At 32.6% G+C, this 26,055-nt stretch overlaps 1 protein-coding gene across 2 annotated transcripts in view; it reads right to left on the bottom strand.

Annotated features, from left to right (window-relative positions):
- The window catches only part of LOC114326222 (uncharacterized), a 902,327-nt gene that overhangs the window by 192,648 nt on the left and 683,624 nt on the right, over positions 1-26,055 (bottom strand). The window contains exon 1 of one of the 2 annotated variants that reach the window (XM_028274519.2): positions 25,292-25,550. The exons of the other annotated variant lie outside the window; for it this stretch is intronic. Within the exon in view, the coding sequence (XP_028130320.1) occupies positions 25,292-25,318 (27 nt within the window). The 5' untranslated portion in view covers positions 25,319-25,550. Of the gene's footprint in view, positions 1-25,291; positions 25,551-26,055 lie in introns of those variants that run through there. 2 annotated transcript variants of the gene reach the window in all.

Genomic DNA, 26,055 nt, shown 5'->3' with positions numbered 1-26,055 from the left:
CGACATCTCTGGATTGGAATGGTAACTAATTTGCTGTCTTGACCACAAACCATACATACTCATAGACGTTTCACGACCATGTTAATCTTTCGGATCGAATTAACGCCATCTCTTGATTGGAATGGGAACTAAATTGACAAATTTTAGTTACGTAGGAATTTCAAATTATAAATTTTGCGGGATTTTTGATGAAATTTCGCAGGAAATTAAAACAACAGAAAGACAATTCAATGTTTTATTCAATGTTTTACCGAAAACTTTAAATGTTCCAATTTGTTTTCAAAATGCACTACTGCCATGTGTCACGTGAAAGCACTGATGTGTAATATTGAGTTGAATGAAAATTTTTGAAAGAATCTTGTAGCATGATTGCTTAGATAAATACCTACCTTATAATCTTTTACAAACTTCCAAAAATATAATAGGCCCGAAATGTTAATGATACACTTGTCTATTGGAATAAACTGTTTCAGGATATATTATATTGTTTTTTAAATGTGGAGAAACACAACACGGGATGATCAATGTAAACTAAAAATTCTACTGAGAAAAACGGAGAGGAGGTTAATACAATTGATTAAAATTGTGATTAAATCTAATTAAAAACGTAACACCACTATAATAAAATATTTAAGCCACCAACTGTAAAATAAAAAGTAAATAACAAATTAATTTAATTGTCAACTGTCAGTTGTTAAATATGACAGGAGAATTGAATGACAGCGACATCTCTGGATTGGAATGGTAACTAATTTGCTGTCTTGACCTTGACAATTTACGTGAAACGTCTATTAGTATGTATGGTTTGTGGTCTTGACCTTGACAATTTACGTGAAACGTCTATGAGTATGTATGGTTTGTGTAAATAATTATGCAAAGGTATCGTCAATTTTTCTTTATAAACTTTTTGAATAACTTTTTCAAAAAAAAATAACTTTTTTACCCTGTTTTAAGGGCACAACTACCAAGTAATGTTATCTATATCATAATTGATAAAAAATTGTAATCAATATGTATAACTTCTTATATAACAAAGTAAAAAGTTTATAAGGAAAAATTGACGATACTTTTGCATATTATTGATTACTAATAAACGCATTTTATATTCACTTTTTTAAACCATGTTGAAAATATAGCTCATGCTCTCTCATTTGACTTTTGTGGAATGGTTCTAACGTAATTTTCTTCTGCCTTATGTTATTGCAAAAAAATGCTCTCTGGGATAAATAATTTGAATAAAATTTAAACAATTGAATGAATCGCTTTGAACTTTTTATCACATATTAAGCACCAAAGAACCGTTATTTGACAAAAATTTCAAAGCTGTACACTAATTTTTACAACAGTTATTACGAAAATAATTTTTTTTTGTAATTTCGAGCTTTTTTCCCAATTATATTAACAATAAATGAGTATATCAAACTTTGTAATACATATGTCATTTTAAAGCTTTTTCCATAATCTCAAAGATATTTGCACTAAAAAAACCATAAGTTTCCATGTTTTCCATTGATTTGAAAAAAATGTGAAAAATGTTATTTTTTGACACTTAATTGTTTATAAATAAAAATGGCCGCCAGATCCTACGCAGGAAATAGTTACAATTTGCTCTTATAGGTATTACCTGTCGAAAAAACGCTTCAGTACCCTGGCTGTTCAAGTGTCATGGAAAAAACCTTATTACCCTGGACTAAATAAAATAGAAATCAATTAAGTAGATTATAATGTGTAGTCTTAAAAAACTAATACAAGGGACACTCTTGGTAGATATTTTTCATTAGTGAGCTTTCTAAAATATTCTTTTTAATATGTTTGGGTTTGGCACTATAAATGGAATTTTAATATAAAGGTAACATGGAGACTGAAAAACACAAATATAAGAAAAATTTAATAAAGGAAGTATGTTATTAAAAACATGGTTTGAGATGCGCTATTTAGAAATAGTTTTATAAAAAACTATAACTTCTATATTACACTGAGGACTGGTAAACAATAATAGGTTAAAAAAATAATATTGTTTCGAATAAATAAATATTTAACACTTACTCTTTCTGCAAATATTTAGCGTAGTAACTTACCTGGAACAAAAAATATTATTAATATTTATTACAACTAAAGTTTCGTTATCAAATACTTTTGTATACTTTATCAAATACATTATATTAAATACTTTATACAAGGTGTCCCAAAAGTAGCGGAACGGTCGAATATTTCGCGAAATGAACATCGGATGGAAAAACTGACAAATACGTTTTCAATATTTTTTCAAAAATCTATCGAATGACACTAAACACGATCCCCACTCCACCCCCTGGAGGTGGGGTGGGGGTAACTTTAAAGTCTTAAATGGAAACCCCAATTTTTTTTATCGACGATTTGGATTCCTTATGTAAAATTAAGCAACTTTTATTCGAGACATTTTTGCGAATTATGGACAGATGGCGCTATAATCCGTAAAAAAGATTTATCGTCATACTATAGGTAAATTACAGAAATGGTCTAATATCTCGAGAAATACACTTCCAAATGAAAATCAAGACAAATTTTTAATATTTTTCAAAAACCTATCGAACGACCTCAAACACGACCCCCCACTCCACACCCTGGAGGTGGGGGTGGGGGTAACTTTAAAATCTTAAATAGGAACCCGCATTTTTTATTACAGATTTGTATTTCTCATAAAAAAAAAGTAATATTTATTCGAAACATTTTTTAGAACTGTTGATAGATGGCGCCATAATCGGAAAAATGCGATTTATTAGCGCCATCTATTAACAATTCTAAAAAATGTTTTGAATAAATGTTATTTCTTCTTTCATGAGGAATCCAAAATTGCAATAAAAAATGGGGGTTTCTATTTAAAATTTTAAAGTTATCCCCACCCCCGCCTCCAGGGTGTGGAGTGTGGATCGTGTTTGGTGTTTTTCGATAGGTTTTAAAAAAATATTAAACACGTGTTCTTTGGGTTTTCACTTGAAAGTGTATTTATCGAGATATTAGACCGTTTCTATAATTTACCTATGGTATCACGATAAATCGTTTTCACCGATTATAGCGCCATCTATCCACAATTCGAAAAAATGTCTCGAATAAAAGTTGCTTACTTTTACATAAGAAATCCAAATCTGCAATAAAAAATGGGGGTTTCCATTTAAGATTTTAAAGTTACCCCCCACGGTCGTGTATAGTGTCATTCGATAGATTTTTGAAAAATATTGAATACGTATTTTTCAGTTTTTCGATCCGATGTTCATTTCGCGAAATATTCGACCGTTCCGCTACTTTTGGGACACCCTATACTCTATCAAATACTTTATCTACGAGTGTCAATAGACAATCAAAACCAGAAAATCGGAATATATCTGACATATAACACGTGAACTACGTGTAGAGAGATAAAACTTGCTCCAACTCATCATTCAGGGAAAGATCCAAGGAAAAAGAAGCAAAAGAAGTACCTCTGAGAACGGTACATGAAATTTTCAGAGCAGCTGTCTCTAAAGTCCGCATAGCTATGATGATTGCCGACCTCCGTCGCGGAGATGGCACTTGAAGAAGAAGTAAATAGCTAAATATTAAGAATGCCGAAATTCGATAATTCTTCTTCTTTTTGTATAGACATAACTCTGTCTGTTTTTTCAATATGCCTCTAGTAAGTTGTCGTTCCATCGTTTTCGTGGTCTTCCCACTGATCGTCTTCCTATTGGGGAACCGTTTAACTTCGATAATTAAAATATAATATTTCATAAAATTCTATCTAACTCTCTTGTCCCCTATCGAATAGTCAACATAATATATTTATACAATCTTGCCAACTACTCTTCTGCATTAAGTCCTTTTTTGAACTACTCTTTGAACTGCTCGATGCTGAACTTATAGTTCCTTATTATATACTAGATACAGTAGACCTGCGGAGGTCCTCAGAAAAATGAAGGAGAACCGAGAAGTACTGAAATAATTCGGACATATTATGTGATATAAATCCAGATACGCCCTTCTAGAAGCCATCATGCAACGAAAAATATTTAGAAGGCGAGCTCCAGGAAGGAAAATCTGGTTAAAGAATTTTATGACCTGGTTCAACGCAACATATTTTCCACGATGCTGCAGATAAGATAAATATTGCCATGGTGATCGACAACATTCCTTACGGATAGGTACATTAAGAAGAAGATATATTATTTGAAAGGATGTAAAAAAATAATATCGGACTTAGGATGAAGAATTTTTCCTGATGAAGCTTAAAGGCTTGACGTCGAACTGGTTTAACTACGTATTTTTCGGAAATTTGCAATTCTTCAAAAGAAACTGTGTATTCGTTTTTCATTTTTAATCCAAGATTAAAGTATTTTTAATCAAAGAAAAGTTCAAACCAGCAACCAGCGCAATATACAGTCCAACCTTCATGGTTTTCTTCACATCCCTTTATTATTATATAGATATTGTATACAGTGTGGGCCAAAGATAGTATCCACCTCGATATTTGGCAGTAGTTATTAGATTTTAAAGAAATGCCGAAACAGGTCGATTTTTATCTAAGGGGGACACATTTTTACGGTACATACATCTGTCATTTGTCAACCCCCTTCCTTCCGCTTCCCCACCCCTATTTTTAAATAGTGAATAGGGGTCGTGTGCTAGCTCATTTGAAAAGTTATTCAATTCTCTATTCAGTGATACTAACATTGACATAATTATTTATACAGGATGCCCAAGAAAAAAATTTTGAATTAGATAAATTGACACAAAAAGAAAAATGTATGTAATTTATTTAACTCAAAATACATTCTACTGCTGACAGAAAACAGAAAAAATATTTCATAAATAAACATTGTTTGTTGCTTAAATTCAATATTCAACCTGCAAGAGGCAAATGGGTGGCAGCTCGAACATTAAAATTAAGCGAAAAGTAATGTTTATTTATCAATGTTTATTTTTTTCTGTTTTGTGACAGCAGTGGAATGTATGTTGAATTAAATAAATTAGATTCTTCTTTTTGTGTCAATAAATTTAATTAAGATTTTTTTTCTTGGACACCCTGTATAAATAATTATCTTAGTGTTTATATTATTGAATAGAGAATTAAATAAGCTTTTAAATGAGCTAGCACACGACCCCTATTTCCTATTTAAAAATAAGGGGTGGGGGAAGTGGAAGGGAGGAGATTGACAAATGACAGATGTATGTACCATAACGATGTGTCCCCCTTAGATCAAAAATCGACCTATTTCGGCATTTCCTTAAAATCTAATAACTACTGCCAAATATCGAGGTGGACTGTTTTCTTTGACCCACACTGTATTTAGCGTAGTAGGCATGGTTATTTCCTCTTGTGATCTTTAAATATATTTACTTTTAAAAAATAGTGTATGAATCACGTATAAATAAAAAAGCATGAGATAAAGCGCCAAATAGTAGAAGAAGTATAGTAAGTCCAAAAAAGAAGAAAATAAGTCATCCGACAATAGAACAGATGAAAGAAGGCCTACCAATGAAATAGGAAGACGAAGATAAAGAAGCAAAAACCTAAAACTTTATTTAATTTTTGGTATAAATACATGGAGGTATAAATTGTAATAAAGAATAAAAATAAATTCCATGTAAATAATAATTATTCAACTTGGACTGTATGTACAAATTTCACTGTCACATGTATCATAATGCAATTCAGCGTTCAAGCGTTCCTACTTGACATTTAAAAGGTAGAATAACAGGTAAAGGATTAAAAAGAGCATGTTTTGGATTTACGATTTACTTAAACCGGTCCTGTTTACTCCAGCAATTTGAGATATTGACAATAATAAACCTACGAAAAAAATCGCCAACGTCATAAATCCTTAAAGGCATTTCACAAATCCGAGACCGTTCTTTTGTGGAAGCAACACCTGGTCCCCTTTCATATCTAGTCCTGTTTTCGACAAATAAGCTCTTTCTTAAAAGTGTCATGTTGTAGGAATGATCCAATAGAAATTTTTTCGGTGATCATTTTCGAACAAACAATTGTTGAGGCGTTAAATTCCGAGACCCAGATGCCTTATGATTATTGTGGGCATTTTGAGACAAATTGAACCAAAATAAATGTTCCTTTGTCGCTTTTCGGTCTCTGTCAGATGCCTAATTCATTGGAAGATGTATTATACCGAGTGACAATCTCGTATCTCACCAATATAAAGAGGATTTAAATCCTTGTTATACGAATTTTTGGACCCATTACACAATATTATAAGATGTGTATCTGTACTGTAAATTATTATTAAAAATAACCACAAAAGATTTTATACTTTCAAAAACATCAATAACTCTTCAGACGAAATGAAAATATAATTTTTTGATTAATGTTTGTTATCTGATTTGTAAAGTATAATCTCTATATGGTGCTGTAGCTCTTACGGGTCTTCGGTAGATTTTAGTTTCCTATGCTCTACTGTTCTATTTTGTGCTGGGGTAGTCCAAATCTGAGAATGACCTTCTCAGGATCTTGAATGAGGTCTATCCACTTGAGTTTTGTTCTAGCCTGTTTTATTGCGGATCCACCAGTTGCATGTTTGTGATTGTTTTTATCATTTGTTTCTAGTGCTCTGACTACATGAGCTTTCCATATAGACCGATCACTTTAATAATAATAATAATAATAATAATGTTTTTTCACCGAAAATATGCTTGAACAGGCTGTGTAGCTCAAGTTGTACATGCATATCTATGTTCCTTTGTCACAAACCGCTCTAAAGATTTGCGTAGTATCTTTATTTCACAAAATAGAGAGAGAGAGACAGGATTATATATGCCAGACCTACAGAGATTCTCAGTAGTAATTGCACAAGAGCTCTAAAATTATCAAATTTTTCCCGAGTGACACTTTGACAGTTTTAATTTCACGATCCGAAGGGGAGTGAAATTATGTCAAAGTGTCACGAGGGCAAAAATTCGATAATAGTTTTAGAGATCGAGTGCAATTTGCTGCGATTCACTGCGATCAACTACATCTTAAAGTCCCGAAATCTATCCTAGCAAAATACCAACTCCCCCTCCTTGACTAATATCTTCTCCTCATTTAATGATGGATCTAGTGTCAGAAAATAAGAAAGAAACCAATCGTCATATAATTTCTAAATATCAAACCTTAATTTCTCAATTTTCCTCATTCGAACAGTTATTCACTGATGGATCAAAGACTAAATATTGTGTAGCATCTGCCTTTGTAACACAGAATGAAATAAAGAAATATAAACGAGCGGGGACAAACACTATTTTAACAGGAGAACTCTTTGCGATATATAAAGCCCTAAGTCATGTTAGAAAAAGTTCTCAAATTAACTTTCCCATAATTACGGGCTCTTTAAATTCTTTAGAAATCATCTCTAAAATCTATTGTCCCCACCCTGTGGCGAAACTCATAAGACAAGAATTGCACACTATAAATCACAAAAATGTTGCTTTCCTGTGGGTACCATCTCATATTGGAATCTCTGGAAATTAACTGGCAGATAAACATGCTCGAGAAGCCTTAGAGGACGTAACTATAGAGATCTATCCAACAACTCCAGCGTCAGATCTCAAATCATATTTCCACAGCAAAATAGTTGATATATGGAATAGCAGATGGCATGAAAACCAGAAGCAGTTATTTGAGATAAAACCAACATTTCACCGATGGTCTGATAATTCCACAAATCGATTTTCCCAAGTGATCATCTCGCAATTGCGGCTTGGTCATAGCCGCCTCACGCATGGTCATCTGATGACACGAGATCCTCAACAGGAGTGTTATGCTTGTGCTTGTGAGACCCCTCTGACAATAAAACACCTTCTAGTGGAGTGCCCGTTACACAGTGGGGAAAGAGTTAAATTCGGAATCCCGGACGATTTGAAAATACTATTCTCAAAGTGCGGTTCCAAAGTGATCCTTCAATACTTAAAAGCAATAAACTGTTTATATAAAATTTAATTGTAGTATTCTATAGTTATTATTATTGTTAATAAAACTATCATTTTCGCTAATAGCCGTACAGGCTGATGCGAGTTTGTAAATAAATAAAAAAATATACCCGACGACGATAGAATATGTGAACTGGAGAACTAACTATCAAAAATAAATGTGGGATAATGTGAAACACGAAGAAGAGGACAACGACAAGTAAACTTTAAAACAGGAAACTGTAGGTATATTGGACAGAAAAATAAGAATCAGAAGTAATAAAGAAAATAAAAATGTGAACACATTTTTTATGAGGCCGATGAGGCAGAAGTAAATATATTTTTCCACCTACCTCTACCGAAAGTATACTTTTCCTGACCTAATTGTAGGGAGCAAAGTCGTACTTTTCCTCCCGAAGGAGTAAAAGTAAAAGTGACGTCATGGTATGTCATTGAAGAAATAACTTATTGACGCCCTATACAATATTCTATTATCTATTACGTAAGTATCTATACATTTCAACGTTTATTTGTAGTGCACCTTGTATTTTGCAGAATGGTAAAAAACAGTCAATTGTTATTTTGGTTTAACAATGTTTACATTAATAATTTGACGTATATTTGACAGGACAGTTCTACTGTAACTACTTGCGAGTTTTACTTCTCTAATAAATTTACAACAGTTAGTTACATAAATAAATTATCTAAAAATGAAAAAATTACTTGTTATTTGAGGAAGGTGGAAAAATCATATGTATAACATGGGAGTAAAGTGCCTTTTCCTCCCTTGAATGATTACTGCCCTCAATTATTTGACTTAAATTATTTAAAAATGAAAAAATTACTTGTTATTTGAGGAAGGTGGAAAAACCATATGTATAACATGGGAGTAAAGTGCCTTTTCCTCTTGATTACTGCCCGACGCGTAGCGTCAAACTTCATACTCGGGAGGAAAAGTTGCACTTTGCTTCCTTGTAATACAAATAGCTATTACGACGAAATCTCAAAAGCAATACACGAACAAAAAGCTCAACTAATGCTTGTAATAGGAGATAACAAATAAATTGATAAGCGCTAAAGTGCTCGTCATAGACGGCATAATAATCCTCCTAATAGATTTATTATTAAACTTTAAATATTGAACAGGTAAATTGTATGGACGAGCATAGCATTCCATTTTAATTTCCATTTGTTATTATTAAAACCTTTACAATAAAAATATTGTATCACACTGTAATTTTTATACCTTAGTCCAGGGGTGGCGAACGTGCGGCCTTAAGGCCGCATGTGGCCTTTTCTTGCCCAAGTTGTGGCCTTTTCATAAATTAAAAATTATAAAAATTTTACGATACTAAACGATAAAAAAAAGTTTACGATACTAAAAATACCATTAGTAATCATTTATTCAAACAAAAAAATTGTTTCAAATACCGTTCAATTATTGGAAGGTACGCCACTGACTAAGAAGGAAATGTCACATTCTATCTGCTATCAACTCGATTCCTTCCCCGCGCCTATAAACTGTTTGGCTTAAAATTTCGGTGAACAAAGAGTAGAGCATGTCTAGTCCATCTTTATTTATACGTCCATGAAAACGATCCTCGCAGTTGCATAAAGGAACGCAGCCAAGTAACGTCGAGGCAACGAAATTGCCGGTGTATAACTGTATCAACTTTACTAAATGTTGTTTATATTTTGGATAAGGTAAGTTGTAAGATAATATATATTACAAACATCGAACAATGTTTTCTATTGTATTGTAGTAAAATACGGGTCAATTAATTTTAAATTTTAGCAATCATTGCACAATTTAAAAATTTTTATCAGTTGAACAATTATTAATATAATTTTTTTTCTGTGAAAGCAAACTTATGTAAAAAAAATGTGGATTTTGATTTCAGTCCCCGCTACCATATGTTCACAGTGTGCAATGCACACGGGCGCCATCCTTTAGGGGCGCCAAAACCGAGGGTCAAAAATTGCAAAAATATTTACAAAAAAAATCAAAAAGGAAAAATTAATTTTAAAATAAAAGTTGAGAAATTAAATAGTTCAGTTTTACTTTGTTTGGATGACATTATTAGTCTTTTTATAGATATAAAATTTGTGAAGCAGGCTTAACTATAAATAATTTAGTAAGTGTGTGTACCGATGGTGCAGCAGCCATGGTAGGAAAGCGAGAAGGTTTCATTTCGTTATTAAAAAAAGAATATGCTAATTTAGAAAACTTGATTTCTTTTCGTTGTATTGTGCACCAACAAAACCTATGTGCTAAGTCGGCTAGTTTGAACGATACTTTAGAAAAAATTATTGGTATTGTAAATTTTATTCGATCAAGTTCAATGCGTCATCGTCAATTTCGAGATATAATAATGTCAGATAATGACACATTCAATGGAGACTTACCATATCATAGCAAAATACGTTGGCTATCAAGAGGACAAGTTTTGCTAAAAATATTCACCCTGCGTCAACAAATAATTTAATTTTTTGAAGAACAAAAGAAATATTGCGATTTATCAGATAAAGAATTTTGTAGAAATGCTGCCTTTTTATGTGATATGACAATGAAGCAAAATGAATTGAATTTAAACTTGCAGGGAAAAACTAAATATATATACGAAATATGGCAAAAAATTCAAGCTTTGCGAAAAAAACTTTTATTCTTTAAATCTTTACTAAGTCGATTAGAAATTTCTAAAGAACATTTCCCACAGTTATCGGAAATTATGATGGAGCAAAATTATTCCCCTCAAAATTTGGATGAGTATGTTTCTGTTCTGGATATATTAATTGAAGAATATAATAAAAGGTTCTCAGATTTTGAAGAATTTGTTGTCACACTTAAATTAACTTTCGAACCACACCTTGTTGATATCGACGTAGCGCCCAAAGAATATCAAATGGAATTATTTGAGATAGGAGAAGATAATGTCTTTAAATCATAATTCGATTCAAAAAAAGATCCTATTGAAATATGGAAGATTGCAGTTATTTATCCTCGTCTAAGACAACACGCACGAATAATTCTTTCATGTTTTGGAAGTACATATTGTTGCGAGGTAACATTTTCATACATGACTCAAATTAAAACCCGCCTAAGAAGTCAAATAAGTGATGTTCATTTGGAAGATCAACTAAAATTACGTACCACGTCAATTGAACCGAATATTTATTTTTTGTCATCCAATAAACAACCACAGAAATCCCATTAAATTTTCTGGATCGTAAAATTAAATGTCAAATTTTTTGGAATTTATATTTATGCATTTTAATTTTGCATATAAATCCCTTTAATTAAATCGTATATATATGGATGCGGCCTTCTCAAAAATGGTAAAATGAAAATTGGCCGTCTAATATAAAAAGGTTCGCCACCCCTGCCTTAGTCAATAATCATAACATAGCTAAGTTTTCATTTCATTATAATTTTTTCTAAACGTTCTTCTACCGTGAAACGAATAAACAGCCTCAGGTGCGTAGTGATTGTGGACGTTGCGAGACAAAGTGAACCAAAATAAACGTAGCTTTGTCTGCCATTTTGTCCTTTTACTACATTTTACAAACTGTTCAATTTCTTGGAAAATATATTGCGGGGAGCATCCGCTCAGGCGTTTTCTATTTTAGTTTTTGCATGGGTAGACACAACAGGAGACAGAATTTATATCCTATCACTTTCTTTAATGCTCCGGTTTAAGAGGAAATCTATTGTTTTAGGCTTTAAAAACGATTTCCGATTTTCAAGGTGGAAGACACAAAAGGGAACTCTTTAGTTAAATTGCCAAATCTATGTTGCACGATTGGTTTTTATGTAGATCTTTTTTTGAATAAGAGGATGTTATTGTTTGAAGGATCTGTTGTAAGAGAAAAAAGGCGGCTTAATGGACGGGAAAAATACGTAAAATTTATCTAACGAAGTTTTTGAATTGCATTTAGCGATTTAATTTACTGACAGAGACATTGTTCGAAATATCCACAAGGAAGAATTTCCTGTAGCTGTCTGTATAACATTAATTACAAGTAAATTTAATGAAAAACTTTTCTTGGTAAAGGTATGTTTATTTAAAAACCCTTAAAGGGCCACATATATCACAACAAAACGTTTTCGCTCTCTAAAAAGAGCATCATCAGTGTTACAAGCCTAACATGCCGAGCCACCCAAAAATAATTATAGTCTAAGAGCTAGTGAACCCTCCGACTAACGGTCGTCCTGTAAGGCTAGAAATTTGTCTAGTGATAATTCATAGCACACCAAGGCTAAAAACCATGACCTGGCAGGCAGCAGCCGTGCACGTGTATCTACCAGGTGAATCGAAAAGTGCATAGTTTAGGGGTAAAATAAACTCTCTCCTGTAAGGTTTAAATTTAAGTATGTGTTTGAGTAAGTCATTTAGAAGAAATGTGTACAATAACAGGCGATTCTGAAGAGCATAAGACCTTGCCAGGCGAGGGGAAAGATATTAGGGGTTTTTACTAAAATTATTTTTTTTTGCATCGAACAATTTTTTTTAGGTTTTTTGAATCATTCCAAACAGAAAAGGTCTTAAGAGGATCGGAACGTATTTTCGGCTGCAATGCTATTCAAATGGGGATTCATTTTTTTCAAATCCTGAGAAAACTAATAAGTATTTTGGAAAAATTTAAACGCAGAATGAAAGATTACGTTATTAGCGAGGGCCGAAAGTCCCTGAGAACTTCTACAATGTTTATTTTAATAAGTTACAGGGGTGAAAAAACTAAGAGAAAATTTAGTGTGATTTTTAAATTCAAATATCTCATTCAAAATAAACTTTTTATTTATTCTAAGGGACTTTCGGCCCTCGGTAATAATTTAGTCTTTCATTCTGCGTTTAAATTTTTCAAAAATATTTATGGGTTTTTTCAGGATTTGAAAAAAATGAACACAATGCCGTGGTAATATTTTCCAAATCTGTCTTTGTCTTACAACGCACTCAACCGAATATAATATTGTCAGCATATATTGTCAGTCAGACACTGACAATCAGTGACAATTTTAAATATTTGACATTGCATCGGGAATATTTTGAGAAATTGATTAAATATTATTGATATATAGTGTATTTGATAAATAATTGATTTAAGACGTGAACTTAATAAAAAGTTATTTATTACGTATTATTTGTGAAAGATCCAAGCAGAGAATACATCAGATATATCCTGTGATCCAAGTATTTTGTTGTTAGAGATGTTCAAAATTGTAAGCGTTCCAAAATAACAACATATTATTAAAAAATCACTTTAACACTTTTCCTCTTTTCTCGATTGATTATTAGTTTTTGTTGTACAAATAAATTATTACAATCACTGAAAACATAGTTAGTGAAAAAATTATCACATTTATTAACTGAATTAATAATTTGCAATTATAAAAATAACAGTTATCCAAGAACATTCAAAAGCCATCTCTTTAAATTAATTATGACATTTTCAAGTAGAATGACATTCTAGTAATGTTTACATATCCACACCAGTGTGAATTTTACTACACGTAATTTGCCGTGTAAAGACAGAAAAAGTAGGGATACACGTAAAATATTTGCGAATTATGTACCCATAGCCTTAAGGTGATACAGTAGCGATCAACAGGTAGCAACGAACGTGGTCCACGATTGCGAAAGTTCTGCGAACTTTCAAAAGTGAGGCAACAATGCGTCGGTAATTTGACACTGACAGTGACGTTTACACTATCAAAAACAACAATTTTTATACACGTAGGCGCGAAATGTTGCCAAGTCAGTGACGTTCGATTTCTTGTTATAAAAAAATCGATTTTTAGTAGTTCCAAGATTACACAAAATCTAGGCATGGGATAAAAAAGTTTATTTAAAGAAAGTTTATTTTTTTGTCTTTCTTAATGGCGGTACAGGCTCCTTTTTTCAATATTTTATTTAGTTATAGAGTAATTTCCACATACTAACATATTTCTGAAATTGGGCTCTGTACCGCCATTCTTTATTATATTACGAATATGTGTGCTAAATATCTCGACAAAATATTCAAAATTAGAGCCGCAATCTTGGAACGCGTTTGTTGCTACCTGTTAATCGCTACTGTTTCCTCTTAAGTGATTTTTCTCTTAAGTTAATAGTTTTTGTTATATAAGCGATTGAAAATTGCGAAATCGGCCATTTTTAACCCTAAATCGGACATTTATCTAAAAATTTCAAAGTTGCCAAGGTAGGTAGATAGTCTTTAAACATTGATTGATGAAATCCCAAAGAGTTTTTTGCAATACAATATCGGAAATCCCTTTGTTTTTTAATTGCTAATCAAGCGAGCGCGACACTGTAGTATAAGTGAGGACGTTTGAGTTGGCATAAATTCATTATCTCCATAATGGGCAAATTTCAAGAGCAATCCTCAGACAGGTCGATTTTTATTTTTAAATTAGGACTTTTTGGCATATATATAATACTAGTGACGTCATTCATCTGAGCGTGATGACGTTATCGATGTTTTTTTTTAAATGAGAGTAGGGGTTGTGTGATAGCTCATTTGAAAGGTTATTTAATTCTCTATTCACTAATATAAACATTAATATAATGATTTATACAGGGTGTACAAAAATTTGTTTTTATTAAATTAACTTTGATTAAATTTGACATATAGAAGAAAAAATTTTTTTGTACACCCTGTATAAATATTTATGTTAATGTTTATATTACTGAATAGACAATTAAATAACCTGTTAAATGAGCTATCACACAACCCCAACTCTCATTTAAAAAAAATCATCGATACGTCATCACGCTCAGATGGATGACGTCACTAGTATTATATATATGCCAAAAAGTCCTAATTTAAAAATAAAAATCGAACTGTCTGAGGATTTCTCTTGAAATTTATGTCAACTCAAACGTCCTCACTTATACTACAGTGTCGCGCCCGCTTGATTAGCAATTAAAAAACAAAGGGGTTTCCGATATTGTATTGCAAAAACCTCTTTGGGATTTCATCAATCAATGTTTAAAGAATATCTACCTACCTTGGCAACTTTGCAATTCTTAGATAAATGTCCGATTTAGGGTTAAAAATGGCCGATTTCGCAATTTTCAAAATTTTCAATCGCTTATATAACAAAAACTATTAACTTAAGAGAAAAGTCACTACAGACCTTTTCTGTTTTGGAATTTTGAAAACCTAAAAAAAATTTGTTCGATGCAAAAAAATTTAGGAAAAACCCCTAATCTTTCCCCTAAACAAACCTCACCAAACCCTACTGAAGCATAGTTATCAGCTCGGTCATATCTAAAACACCATCCTTTCCGGCTCCTTTCACCTTTGATCGTCGATATTTTGGTACTTACAGGTTTCCGGCGAAAAAGATTGTCATATTCGAACTTACGCCATTTACATAAATGACTTGACATGAAAAAAAAACACGAAAATCCATCACTAAAGTAGGTACACTACACTAGGTACAGCTACAAAAATATTTCTATAAAAGTGTACTTAATCTGTCAGTATTTCCGTGTTTCCATATTTCGGTTTACCATCACATTTAGTTGTGCTAAATACTTACTTTTAAATTAGTTGTATTCTAAACCACGAAGAAGCCAGTGTGTCATGATGAATATAAGGTTTTAATAACATCTCAGGTTTATTATAATCATTCATTACTAAAGGGGTGTATAACGAGAAAATGCATAATAAGCAGAAGAGTCGCTGCTAGACAAAATAAACTATAACTCGGTGATTCCAGACTTGCAACATTTCCCCCAATTTCACCAACGCGGCGGGTATCAGACGAAATATTATCAGACAAAATGCCTTACATAAAACTATTTTATTTCCTTAATAAACAACGTTCCTCATACATTCCTAAATACCCATTACCGGCAGAGAAATGCGGTAAAATGTGCGTTTTATATCTTGTTTCACCACAAGTGGCTGCATAGATAAAATAACCAGCGGGAAAGTCTCCCGGCTTGGGAGTTAATAAAACTGGGCCCTACTGCCACGACGAATGCATTTTGATATTAGATATTAGCCAGCCCAGTAGGGGAGAAAATACCCAGTTAACCGCCGGAATAATCTTCGCCTTCTGCCGTCTTCTGAAATTGATACAATGTCGTATTGTCCTCCCGAAATCGCGACTTCACACGTTGCCATGTTTATGGCGCCTCGAAAATTCTCTATTTAGAGTTTTCGTCTCTGGGAGACGAAAATAGAAAACATTCATAAAGTATATAGACACCTCAATACATATTTTATAAAAATTGCATTTCTCTAACTACTTTATGTGTTCTTGCACTTTCTATGAAAAGCCATGGACCTAAAATCTGAAAACAAACTTCATAATAGTAGAAACTACATTAAATTTTAAAAGGGAAATTCCTGTAGTTGGCTGTATACCATAAATATAACAACTTAAAAGCGTAGACGCAAAATTTCGGACCACCGCTTTTTAAATGCATTCATTTGTTTGGAATCCTGAGGAAACAAATAGATAGTTTTGAATAAATTAAATGCAGAATGAAATGTTTCATTATTACCGAGGGCCGAAAATCCCATAGAATAGACAACAAGTTTCTTTTGAATGAGAGATTTGAAATTAAAAATCACACTAAATTTTCTCTTTTTTTTTTCACCCCTGTAACTCATTAAAATAAACATTATAGCCGTTTTCAGAGACTTTCGGCTTTCGGTAATAATGTAATCTTTCATTCTGCGTTTAAATTTTACAAAAATACTAGGTACCAAAAAGTGGTATATTAAATTTATTAAACAATTATTTAAAATTGTCCAAATGGAGTATAGAACATTACAAAACGTTTTCGGTCATGTCTGATCATCCTCAGTGTGAAACGTCCCGTGTACATATGTAGTTGAAACTAGTCACAATAATAGGTCTAAAAACCGTTAAGTTACATTATTAAACTATTTAATTTTAAACAATACGACATTGAGTCGATGGAATTGGAATTAAATTTAACATGTGGATGTAATTCGTCCCTGCTCGAATGAAGGCACGTGATGCTTTTACGAGAGGTAAAGACCATTCTGTTGACTTGTTGACCCACGGTTGGTCTTTACCTTTCATACAAGCATCATGTGCCTTCATTCGGGCAGGGATGAATTACATCCACATGTTAAATTTAATTCCAATTCCATCGACTCAATGTCTTATTGTTTAAAGTTAAATAGTTTAATAATGCAACTTAACGGTCTTCAGACCTACTACTGTGACCCGTTTCAAGTACATGTACACTGGACGTTTCACATTGAGGATGGTCAAACATGACCGAAAACGTTTTGTGATGTTCTATAACCCATTTGGATAATTTTAATAAATGTTTTAATAAATCTAATATACCACTTACAACAGAAGTCTTTACTTCATTATTAAGTAGAAATTATATTCTGTTAATACATTAAACAAATGAAATTGATATAATCTTCTAACTAAAATAGTCTACCTACTTCAAAAATGTTTAACAAAATACTATCTAGAGAACAAGGCCATGCAAATCGTTAGATCTGAGACTGAGACTTAGCTCTACACTACAGTACAGGACAGACTGGACAGAAAAGTTCTCATTTCATAGTGTTTCCATTGACCATAGACTGGTCTACCAACCAGGACCAAATAAGACGTCTAAATGATGTGGCGAAGAACTTATCGAATATAACTGATCTGGCTAGGTATTATACAAGTCATGACGTGTTTAATACAATAGTATACAACATACTTGTAGAAGACGATATTTTTTTGCAGTAGTACTGCAATTAATTGTCTTTCCATTTGCTCATGATACCCATTTCAGAATTCTGTAACAGTTTACTAGCTTGTACAGGTCTATTGATTGGATACCATATTATGTTTTGTAGAAGTCACTTGGAAGTTTCCAAAAAGTGTGATCTCCTACGATCTAGTACCTAGCAGTCATGCAATATATAGTTGACTCTTTCAGGTTCTCAACCAGAGAGTCTGCAGCTTAGAATCTCCATGAAATAGCCCCATTATATGCAGGTGTCCATGGCTGGCGCATATCAAGTAAGGAATGCTGTTATCAATTAGCTGATTCTTATTTCAATTTAGACTGTTCAATTGTTAATTATGCGCCGCCTATGTGTGGCGACGCGCGTCGCACTATATGGTGCGTCTCTGTCTTACTATATGATTGGCGTATTTGGTTAGCACATTGGTACAAATAACTAAATGATTTAAAAAAACTATGTTAATAATAAATTATAAAATTTTGATAAATGTCAAGTATTTGTTGGAAATTTTTTGCAAATGTCAAGTACGTATAATATATGTATAAGTGTGACAGAAACGCACCATATAGTGCGGCGGCTTAAAAGTTGAGTAAACGCGAATACTTAACAATTAAAAAAAATAACGTTCTAAATTGAAATAATCCCCGATTTCTCTTCTGAATCTTGAAACTGAATGTTTATTCTTCAATTTAGCACTTTCGACCCTCAAAAATACGTATTTTCGCATTTTCAGATTTTATATCGCTTATATGTAGTTCGAAAACTATCAACTTCTGAGAAAAATAACAAGAGACCTTTTTTGTTTAAAATGACCAAAAAAGTTTTAAAATATTTTACAGAGCAAAAAAGATGATCTTTTAAATTTGTTTAAAATTATTATTTAAACAATTTCTGCCCTAAAATTTTGCTCGGTTTCGTTCTGATATGTTTAACTGATTTTAACCTGCAAAGAAACCGAATCAAAAGTTTTTGTCATACGGAAGCGGCCTCACAACATGGACTAAAACAGAATTCCAAGTCACTGATAAAAAATGAAAAAACAAACGAAACGGAACGGCTGGAACGTTCTACTATAAAATTATTATATTATAAAAAAATAAACGTGACATAATTAAGGAGAAACATCAGTGGCGGCTCGTGACCTTAGTATCCGGGTAGGCAACACATATGGTGTATAATAATATGTACATACCTATATAGGTACAGGGTGTTTGGTAAAGAATGGGCCATAGCTTAACCTTACATTCCTGAGCTTAAAATTGGTCGATTTAAGCTAACTTACCTTAGTACCAAAGTTGATAATAACCGAAATACAGGGTGTCAAAGTTAAACTTTTATTTTATTTATTCTTGAATATTTCCTGACAGACATGGGATAACAACACGAAATTTGGTAGGTAAGCGGGGTTTTTTCGGATTAGAAATCTAAATTTGCCACCAAAAATGATCTATTACCCAGAGGGCGCTACATACGTCTTTCAGCGCTCATTTAATACGTTCAATTTTTGAAGTTATACTTCTTTAGGCGCGATTGAGATTAAGGGTGAATTTATATTGATCTGCGCGCATGCGCACACCGACAGTTTGGTATTATTCTTTATACGGGCTCTGATTGGGTGTTGAAATGATCTGTCAATAATTGTTCAATATGGAGGTTATCGGTACACAAAAATGTTGTATAATATATTAGTTTTTATTGTTGTGAGGACAGAAATAAAATCAAATTTATAATAATAGTGACTTTTTAAATAGTTTTGAAAAGCCACAGTTACGTAATTCTAAATGTTTCAGTTGTATTCCAATAAAAAATTATCTTCATACCTATTTGAAAAATGTAAAAAAAATAATGTACTTACCTAGTACTTGCTATGCTATACCCCTAGTAGGCAATGCTTTAATTTACATAATCTGATTACGAACAAACTTTCTACAAATTTTCATCTAATGTATCGTTTTCTTACTCTATATATTGTTGTATTTTAATTCGACAAAAATCAAACTAATAAAAATTCATATAAACAAAATGTCAAAAAGTTGTTCAGTTTGTGTATATTCCCACATGACGTATACGCGAAGGTGGTGCAGTTTGAAATCGCTTCGACTCTCGTACGGCGGGATACACGGGAAATAGGTTCAAGCCCAATGCAAGTTATATCATTTTTTTATTTTTTTTATAGATTTTATGATTGTAAGTATATTATTATATAATTTTTTTCAGAAAATACGTATTTAATTAAAATTTTTGGCAACAATTATTGTTCAGAAATCATTTGTGGCATTTTTCAATGTGTTTGTGTGTGTTTTATTCTTTTATTTTTTTTTAATTTTTGGTATTGTTTTAATAAAAATTTTTGGAAAGTAGTAGAGAAACTGTTTAAAGTATATTGATTTCGTTGAAATCATATAATAGAAGTATAACTTCTTACGTGCGTACAAAGTACACACATTCTTTTTTATTTTTATCTCCCACGCCACGTAGTTTTTGAATCAACATTTTTATTCTCTTAATATTTTTACTTTAAAAAGGACTACATTCATCTCGCTAAACTCAACTATTTTCGAGATAAACGCATTTTAAGTCTGCGATACAACATAATTTGTGCATATCATTGTAGTTAGACCCGAAAAATAAATAAATTAGTTACAAATATACAGGGTCTTCCATAACACTATACCGCATCAAGATATGTTTTTTTAAATTTATTATACACAGGGTGTTTGGTAAAGAATGGGCCATAGCTTAACCTTAGATTCCTGAGGTTAAAATAGGTCGATTTAAGCTAAGTTACCTTAGTACGAAAGTTGATACTTACCGAAATACATAGGTGTCAAAGTTAAACTTTTATTTTATTATTCTTGAATATTTCCTGACAGGCATGGGATAACAATACAAAATTTGGTAAGCGAGGGTTTTTTGGGATGAGAAATCTACATTCGTCACCAAAAATGATGTATTACCCAGAGGGCGCCACATACGTCTTTCAGCGCTCATTTAATACGTTCAATTTTTTTATCCCCCACTCTACATACTTTCTGAATCAAAATTTTTATTTTTTTATTATTTTTACTTAAAAAAGGTATACTACATTTATCTCGCTAAACTCAACTGTTTTCGAGATAAACGCATTTTAAGTCTGCGATACAACATAATTTTTGCATATCATTGTAGTTAGACCCGAAAAATAAACTTGAAACCATAATAATTGTGCCAGTTCCCATAGTTATGTCGCAAATTCCATTTGAAGAAATTTGAGATACATTTTTGTAAATTTTTATGATTTTAAGTTATTTTTCGGGTGTAACTGTAACTACAATGATATGCTGCAAAAAATTATGTTGCCTCGCAGATTTGAAATGCGTTTATCTCGAAAACGGTTGAGTTTAGCGAGATGAATGTAGTATACTTTTTTTAAGTAAAAATATTAATAGAATAAAAATTTTTATTTAGAAAGTATGTAGAGTGAGTAATAAAAAAATTGAACCTATTAAATTAGCGCTGAAAGGCGTATGTGGCGCCCCCTGGATAATACCTAATTTTTGGTGACGAATTTAGATTTCCCGTCTCAAAAAATCCCCGCTTACCAAATTTTGTGTTATTATCCCATGTCTGTTAGGAAATATTCAAGAATAAATAAAATAAAAGTTTTAACTTTGACACCCTGTATTTCGGTTATTATCAACTTTCGTACTAAGGTAAGTTAGCTCAAATCGACATATTTTAACCTCAGGAATCTAGTGTTAAGCTATAGCCCATTCTTTACCAAACACCCTGTATACAGTGTGTCGCATTTAAGATGAAGACACCCTTATATTTCGGTTATTAAGATAAATACAGATTTGAAATTTTGCAGTCACTGATTTTGATGGTTGACACTTCTTAAGATAGTCAACTGAAATTGAAATTTTAAACGCGGCCTACTGCGAATTCACAAACAGGACGAATTTTCAATATTTTGTTTCGCTTTAGAGATATCGCAAAAAGTTATTTGGAAAAATTGTTAGAAATATTATTCTGACCCCACATACCAAATTTCATGACAAAATTCGAACTTTTCGTTTTTTTCAGAATTGGTAGTCAAGATCCTAAAACATGCAATTGGCAGTTCCGAGATGTAGCTCGACACAACCAATGTCAAAGGCTCAAAAAAATCTAGCCTACCTATAGCCCAAAAATACACGGCCAGGCAAGCGACAATACAGCCGCTGTGCTTAGCGTAAAGAGTGAGACAAATGCGAATTCTGTTCGGCTACTTTTTAGAGAGCCTGCCCTAGGGTAAAGCCGTCGTAGTAATGCTACGCTACGGGGAGCGTACAATAATTATTACAACTTCAGAGATGAATAGCAGCTTTGCTTTATTTTAGATTTTTAGATACTTCCGTATTGTCTCAAAATTTATAAATTACAGTTTTGAAATAAGTAATTTATATTAATAAATAATTTATCATTGTACATTTGAAGAGGTTAGGCGGCGCCTACCTTGCCTACCCTGACGGGCCGCCCCTGAGAAACATTCATTTAAAGGGACATGGAGATTATACAATAAAAATACCTTAAAGAAACTAGCAATTGTTGGTAATCAAATCCAGATCACATAAAGACATATTACAAGAACATTGTAATTTAATCAGTTAAAATGTCAAAATTTTTGTGAGAAGCTAGTAGGTACATCTCAATTTAGCATCCCTGACAATGATAAATATATCGCACTTAACCACCAAAATTTATCCCGATTTCCCTCTAACAAGGCAAGAAACATTTTTCCTAATCCCAAATTTCGCCTCACATTTCCTTAAGCGGATTTCCCGCATTTCCTTTTTTCAGAAATCTCTGCCTTCTCGCACCTTTCGTCACCGTCCCATAAATATCTGTTACTCAACAACGAAACGAGGATAGGCCTCTAAGTGATTAAGTTGTTCAGCCTTCACTGACCAAGATAAGGAAATTAACGAAGTCCATTTTTCTTTATCATTCCCCAGGACAGGAAAGTGCAAGCTAAATGAGGAGTCGACAACGTTGCATGTGTATTAATGAAATGTCAGTGGCGGCTAGAATAATTAATAAGGAAACTAAAAATTAACAAAAAACAGAGAAATATAATTCTTAAGAAATATACACTACACGTTTAATAAGTAATCAAACGGAATCAAGAGTGTAACATCAGAGAACGGGATTTAAAAGGACGGATGATGATGAGGTGATCAGAAGTGATGTTACAAAAACTTTGAGATAAATATTGTTCGAATAAATCTATTCTCACATTTAAAAATGTTCATAAAAAAATAATTTTTAATTTAGTAATAAATATGTAACCCTACCTTTGACAAAATTTGCCAACCTGTCAAAAATATGTAAATTACAACAATGTAGTGTTTCCCAATTGTAATAGATAACGAACCCAGTCCAGAAATTGAAATCAGGAGAGGAGTTCGGCAGGGATGTATTATGTCTCCATTACTCTTTAATGCATATAGTGAAGCCATTTTTGAAGAAGCATTGCTATCTCAAAGTGAAGGAATAATAATTAACGGAAGATCTATTAACAACATAAGATATGCAGATGACACCGTGATTATAGCAAGCTCTGCTGAACAACTCCAACTACTACTGAACAAAACAAACAATTTCTCTAAAGAATATGGACTAAAAATGAATATAAAAAAGACAAAATACATGATAATAACTAAGAAAACAAACATACAAACAAGCATACATTTGGGAAATGTACCGATAGAAAGGGTTGATAAATACAAATACCTAGGAACCTGGATTTCAGAGAAAAATGATCAAACAACAGAAATAAGGACCAGGATAGAAATAGCAAGAAATGCGTTTGTAAAAATGAAAACAGTTCTCTGCAACAAAGACCTTAGCTTAGAACTGAGAGCAAGAGCTTTGAGATGCTACGTGTTCTCGATACTACAATATGGACTTGAAAGCTGGACATTAAAGCAAGAACACATAAATAAGCTACAGTCATTTGAAATGTGGTGTTACAGAAGAATGCTTAGAATAGCATGGACACAGAGGAAAACGAACACGGAAGTACTGCGAGAAATGGGTAAAGAATGCGAAATAATAAACACAATAAAAATAAGAAAGTTACAATATCTGGGACACGTAATGAGGGGACCGCGATATGAAATGCTAAGACTGATAATACAGGGAAAGATAAGAGGCGGAAGGAGTATAGGAAGAAGGAGAGTGTCATGGTTAAAGAATTTAAGGGACTGGTTTGGATGCAGTTCTATAGAACTCTTTAGAGCAGCGGTGGATAAAGTAAGGATAGTGATGATGATATCCAACCTCCGATTAGGAGACGGCACTTGAAGAAGAAGTGTTTCCCTGCGCATAAAAGAAAACCCTGTTGTTTTCAAAAAAGACTTTCCAAACATCAATCAGGTACCCGCCTACAGATCAGAGCAAATTAAGACGTATACCAAGTAATATATGTGTAGGCAGTTCTCAAAAATCCGTCGTGTGTTTACTGTACACTGTACACTGTACAAAGGGCTTTCCAATCTGTCAAAGATCAGAGCTAGAATGAGTAGATGTTAGAAGCTTTTAGACCCAAGGTCATCTCTACATCTCGACATTCAGGATCTGCGTGACAATGACTTGGATGGACAATAGTGCACATAGACTTTCAATAGACTTATAGTAACTAGTAAGTAATATTGTAGCTCTAGGATTTGTATGTTTGTTGTGTTTTCTATTTATGTTCTAGTTGTGTTTGATGCTATTTGTATTTCTCTCTCATAATAAATTCTTAGTACCTTTGGATAGCTTTTTGAACCGTTAGTGTTAAAGACATTCCTAAATTATAGGTAAGATTTCTAATATTTGTATCCACTAACCTATCATTTTAGGGCATTCTGCATGTCGTTCCTATTGTGTAGATTATTAGATTGTATATTATACTAGTTTTATCTACTAATATGATTTTAAGACGGTTAAACTGTAGTTAAACTAATTTTAGTTACCTATCTATTATTGGTAATATAGGACATCTAGGAATGTATTAAGTAGTATAAGAAAGAAAAATGCATGTGGTACAAATGGAAATGTTTAAATATTTCTGTGCAAATAATATAAGAGGCAAAAAAGAGTAAAAAAAAATAATGAAACGGTAAACATACGAGTATTGTTCAAAGCAGTCTCCAAATAAGTTGTGAGACTTTCCTCGATATTAAAGTAATCTACATGCCTAGCATATCTGGAGCAGAAGGTATGAAAAAATAAAATAAAATAATATATAAAGAAAAAGTAAATAAAACTAAGAACAACTGGATGAAATGATAAAAGAAAGATTGCCTAAGATAAGCTTAAAAATAAAATAAAATAAAATATTATATAAAGAAAAAGTAAATAAAACTAAGAAAAACTGAATGAAATGATAAAAGAAAGATTAAGATAAGCTGTACTTTTTGAGTATGGGTCTCAGTAAAAATTAAAATTAAGCCAGTATATTCGTAACTTGTCAAGATAGGAAACATTGTCAGCTTTTATTTCGTGAGATATCTTTAACTGTTGCCTTTTTGGAGCTTCGTTGTATATTTCTAAATTTTATTAACTAACTTCGGGTTATCTCTGATACCAAAAGCCTCAGGGGGAATTTTTATCTTGTTAACATTACCTCCTGCAAATTTAACCATCCATCCATTTGTTCATCTTGACGCTTAAAAATGTTGGCAACGTCGCGCGTCGCCTGAGAACAAACCTTCTTTCGCTCTTTCCCTCGTTCACCGGTGGCATATCGCAAAGGCGTTATCACGCGAGGATAAGGGATATCCTGGCAATAAATTATCCTGCCCGGCGAGTGGAGTACTATTTACGGGGGAATGATATTCGTTTTGGACTTCATTATGCCATTGTCAACCGGATCGAAAAAGTGCACGCGACGTAGCAAGTTGTACACTGATGGAAATATTCGCTTTTTCTTATCTAAACGCAACGAGTTTTATGTGAGACGAGATAATTTTTTTATCGGTATGAGAGGATTACAGTGGTTATGGCTTTTCAATGTTCAATTGCTCAATGTTTACTCAGACCATTTATTTAAAGAAAGCATTTGAGATACAACCAATATAGAATAAAAATGAACGGGGAATTACTTTACAATACAATTATTAGGTATGCGAACGATACAGTAATTCTGTTAAACGACAGTTGTGGTGCGACACTTTGATGTTTTGCGATTGAGTATGGTGCAGTTGTGATGTGAATGATTTTGTACTATGTGTGTTTATGTTGTATGTGTGTTTGCTTTAATGACATAGCTCCTTCCCCTATGCCATTTAGTTAGTTAATATGTGGGTTTTATGTGGGTTGATATGTAGCGGGTAGCGTTACCCGCTAGTTAAAATTAACATTTCCAAAACTCAATACATGACCAACCTT

The sequence above is a fragment of the Diabrotica virgifera genome, chromosome 1 (assembly GCF_917563875.1).
Source record: "Diabrotica virgifera virgifera chromosome 1, PGI_DIABVI_V3a".
NCBI lineage: Eukaryota > Metazoa > Arthropoda > Insecta > Coleoptera > Chrysomelidae > Diabrotica > Diabrotica virgifera.
This window is presented reverse-complemented; position numbering and strand designations above follow the sequence as displayed.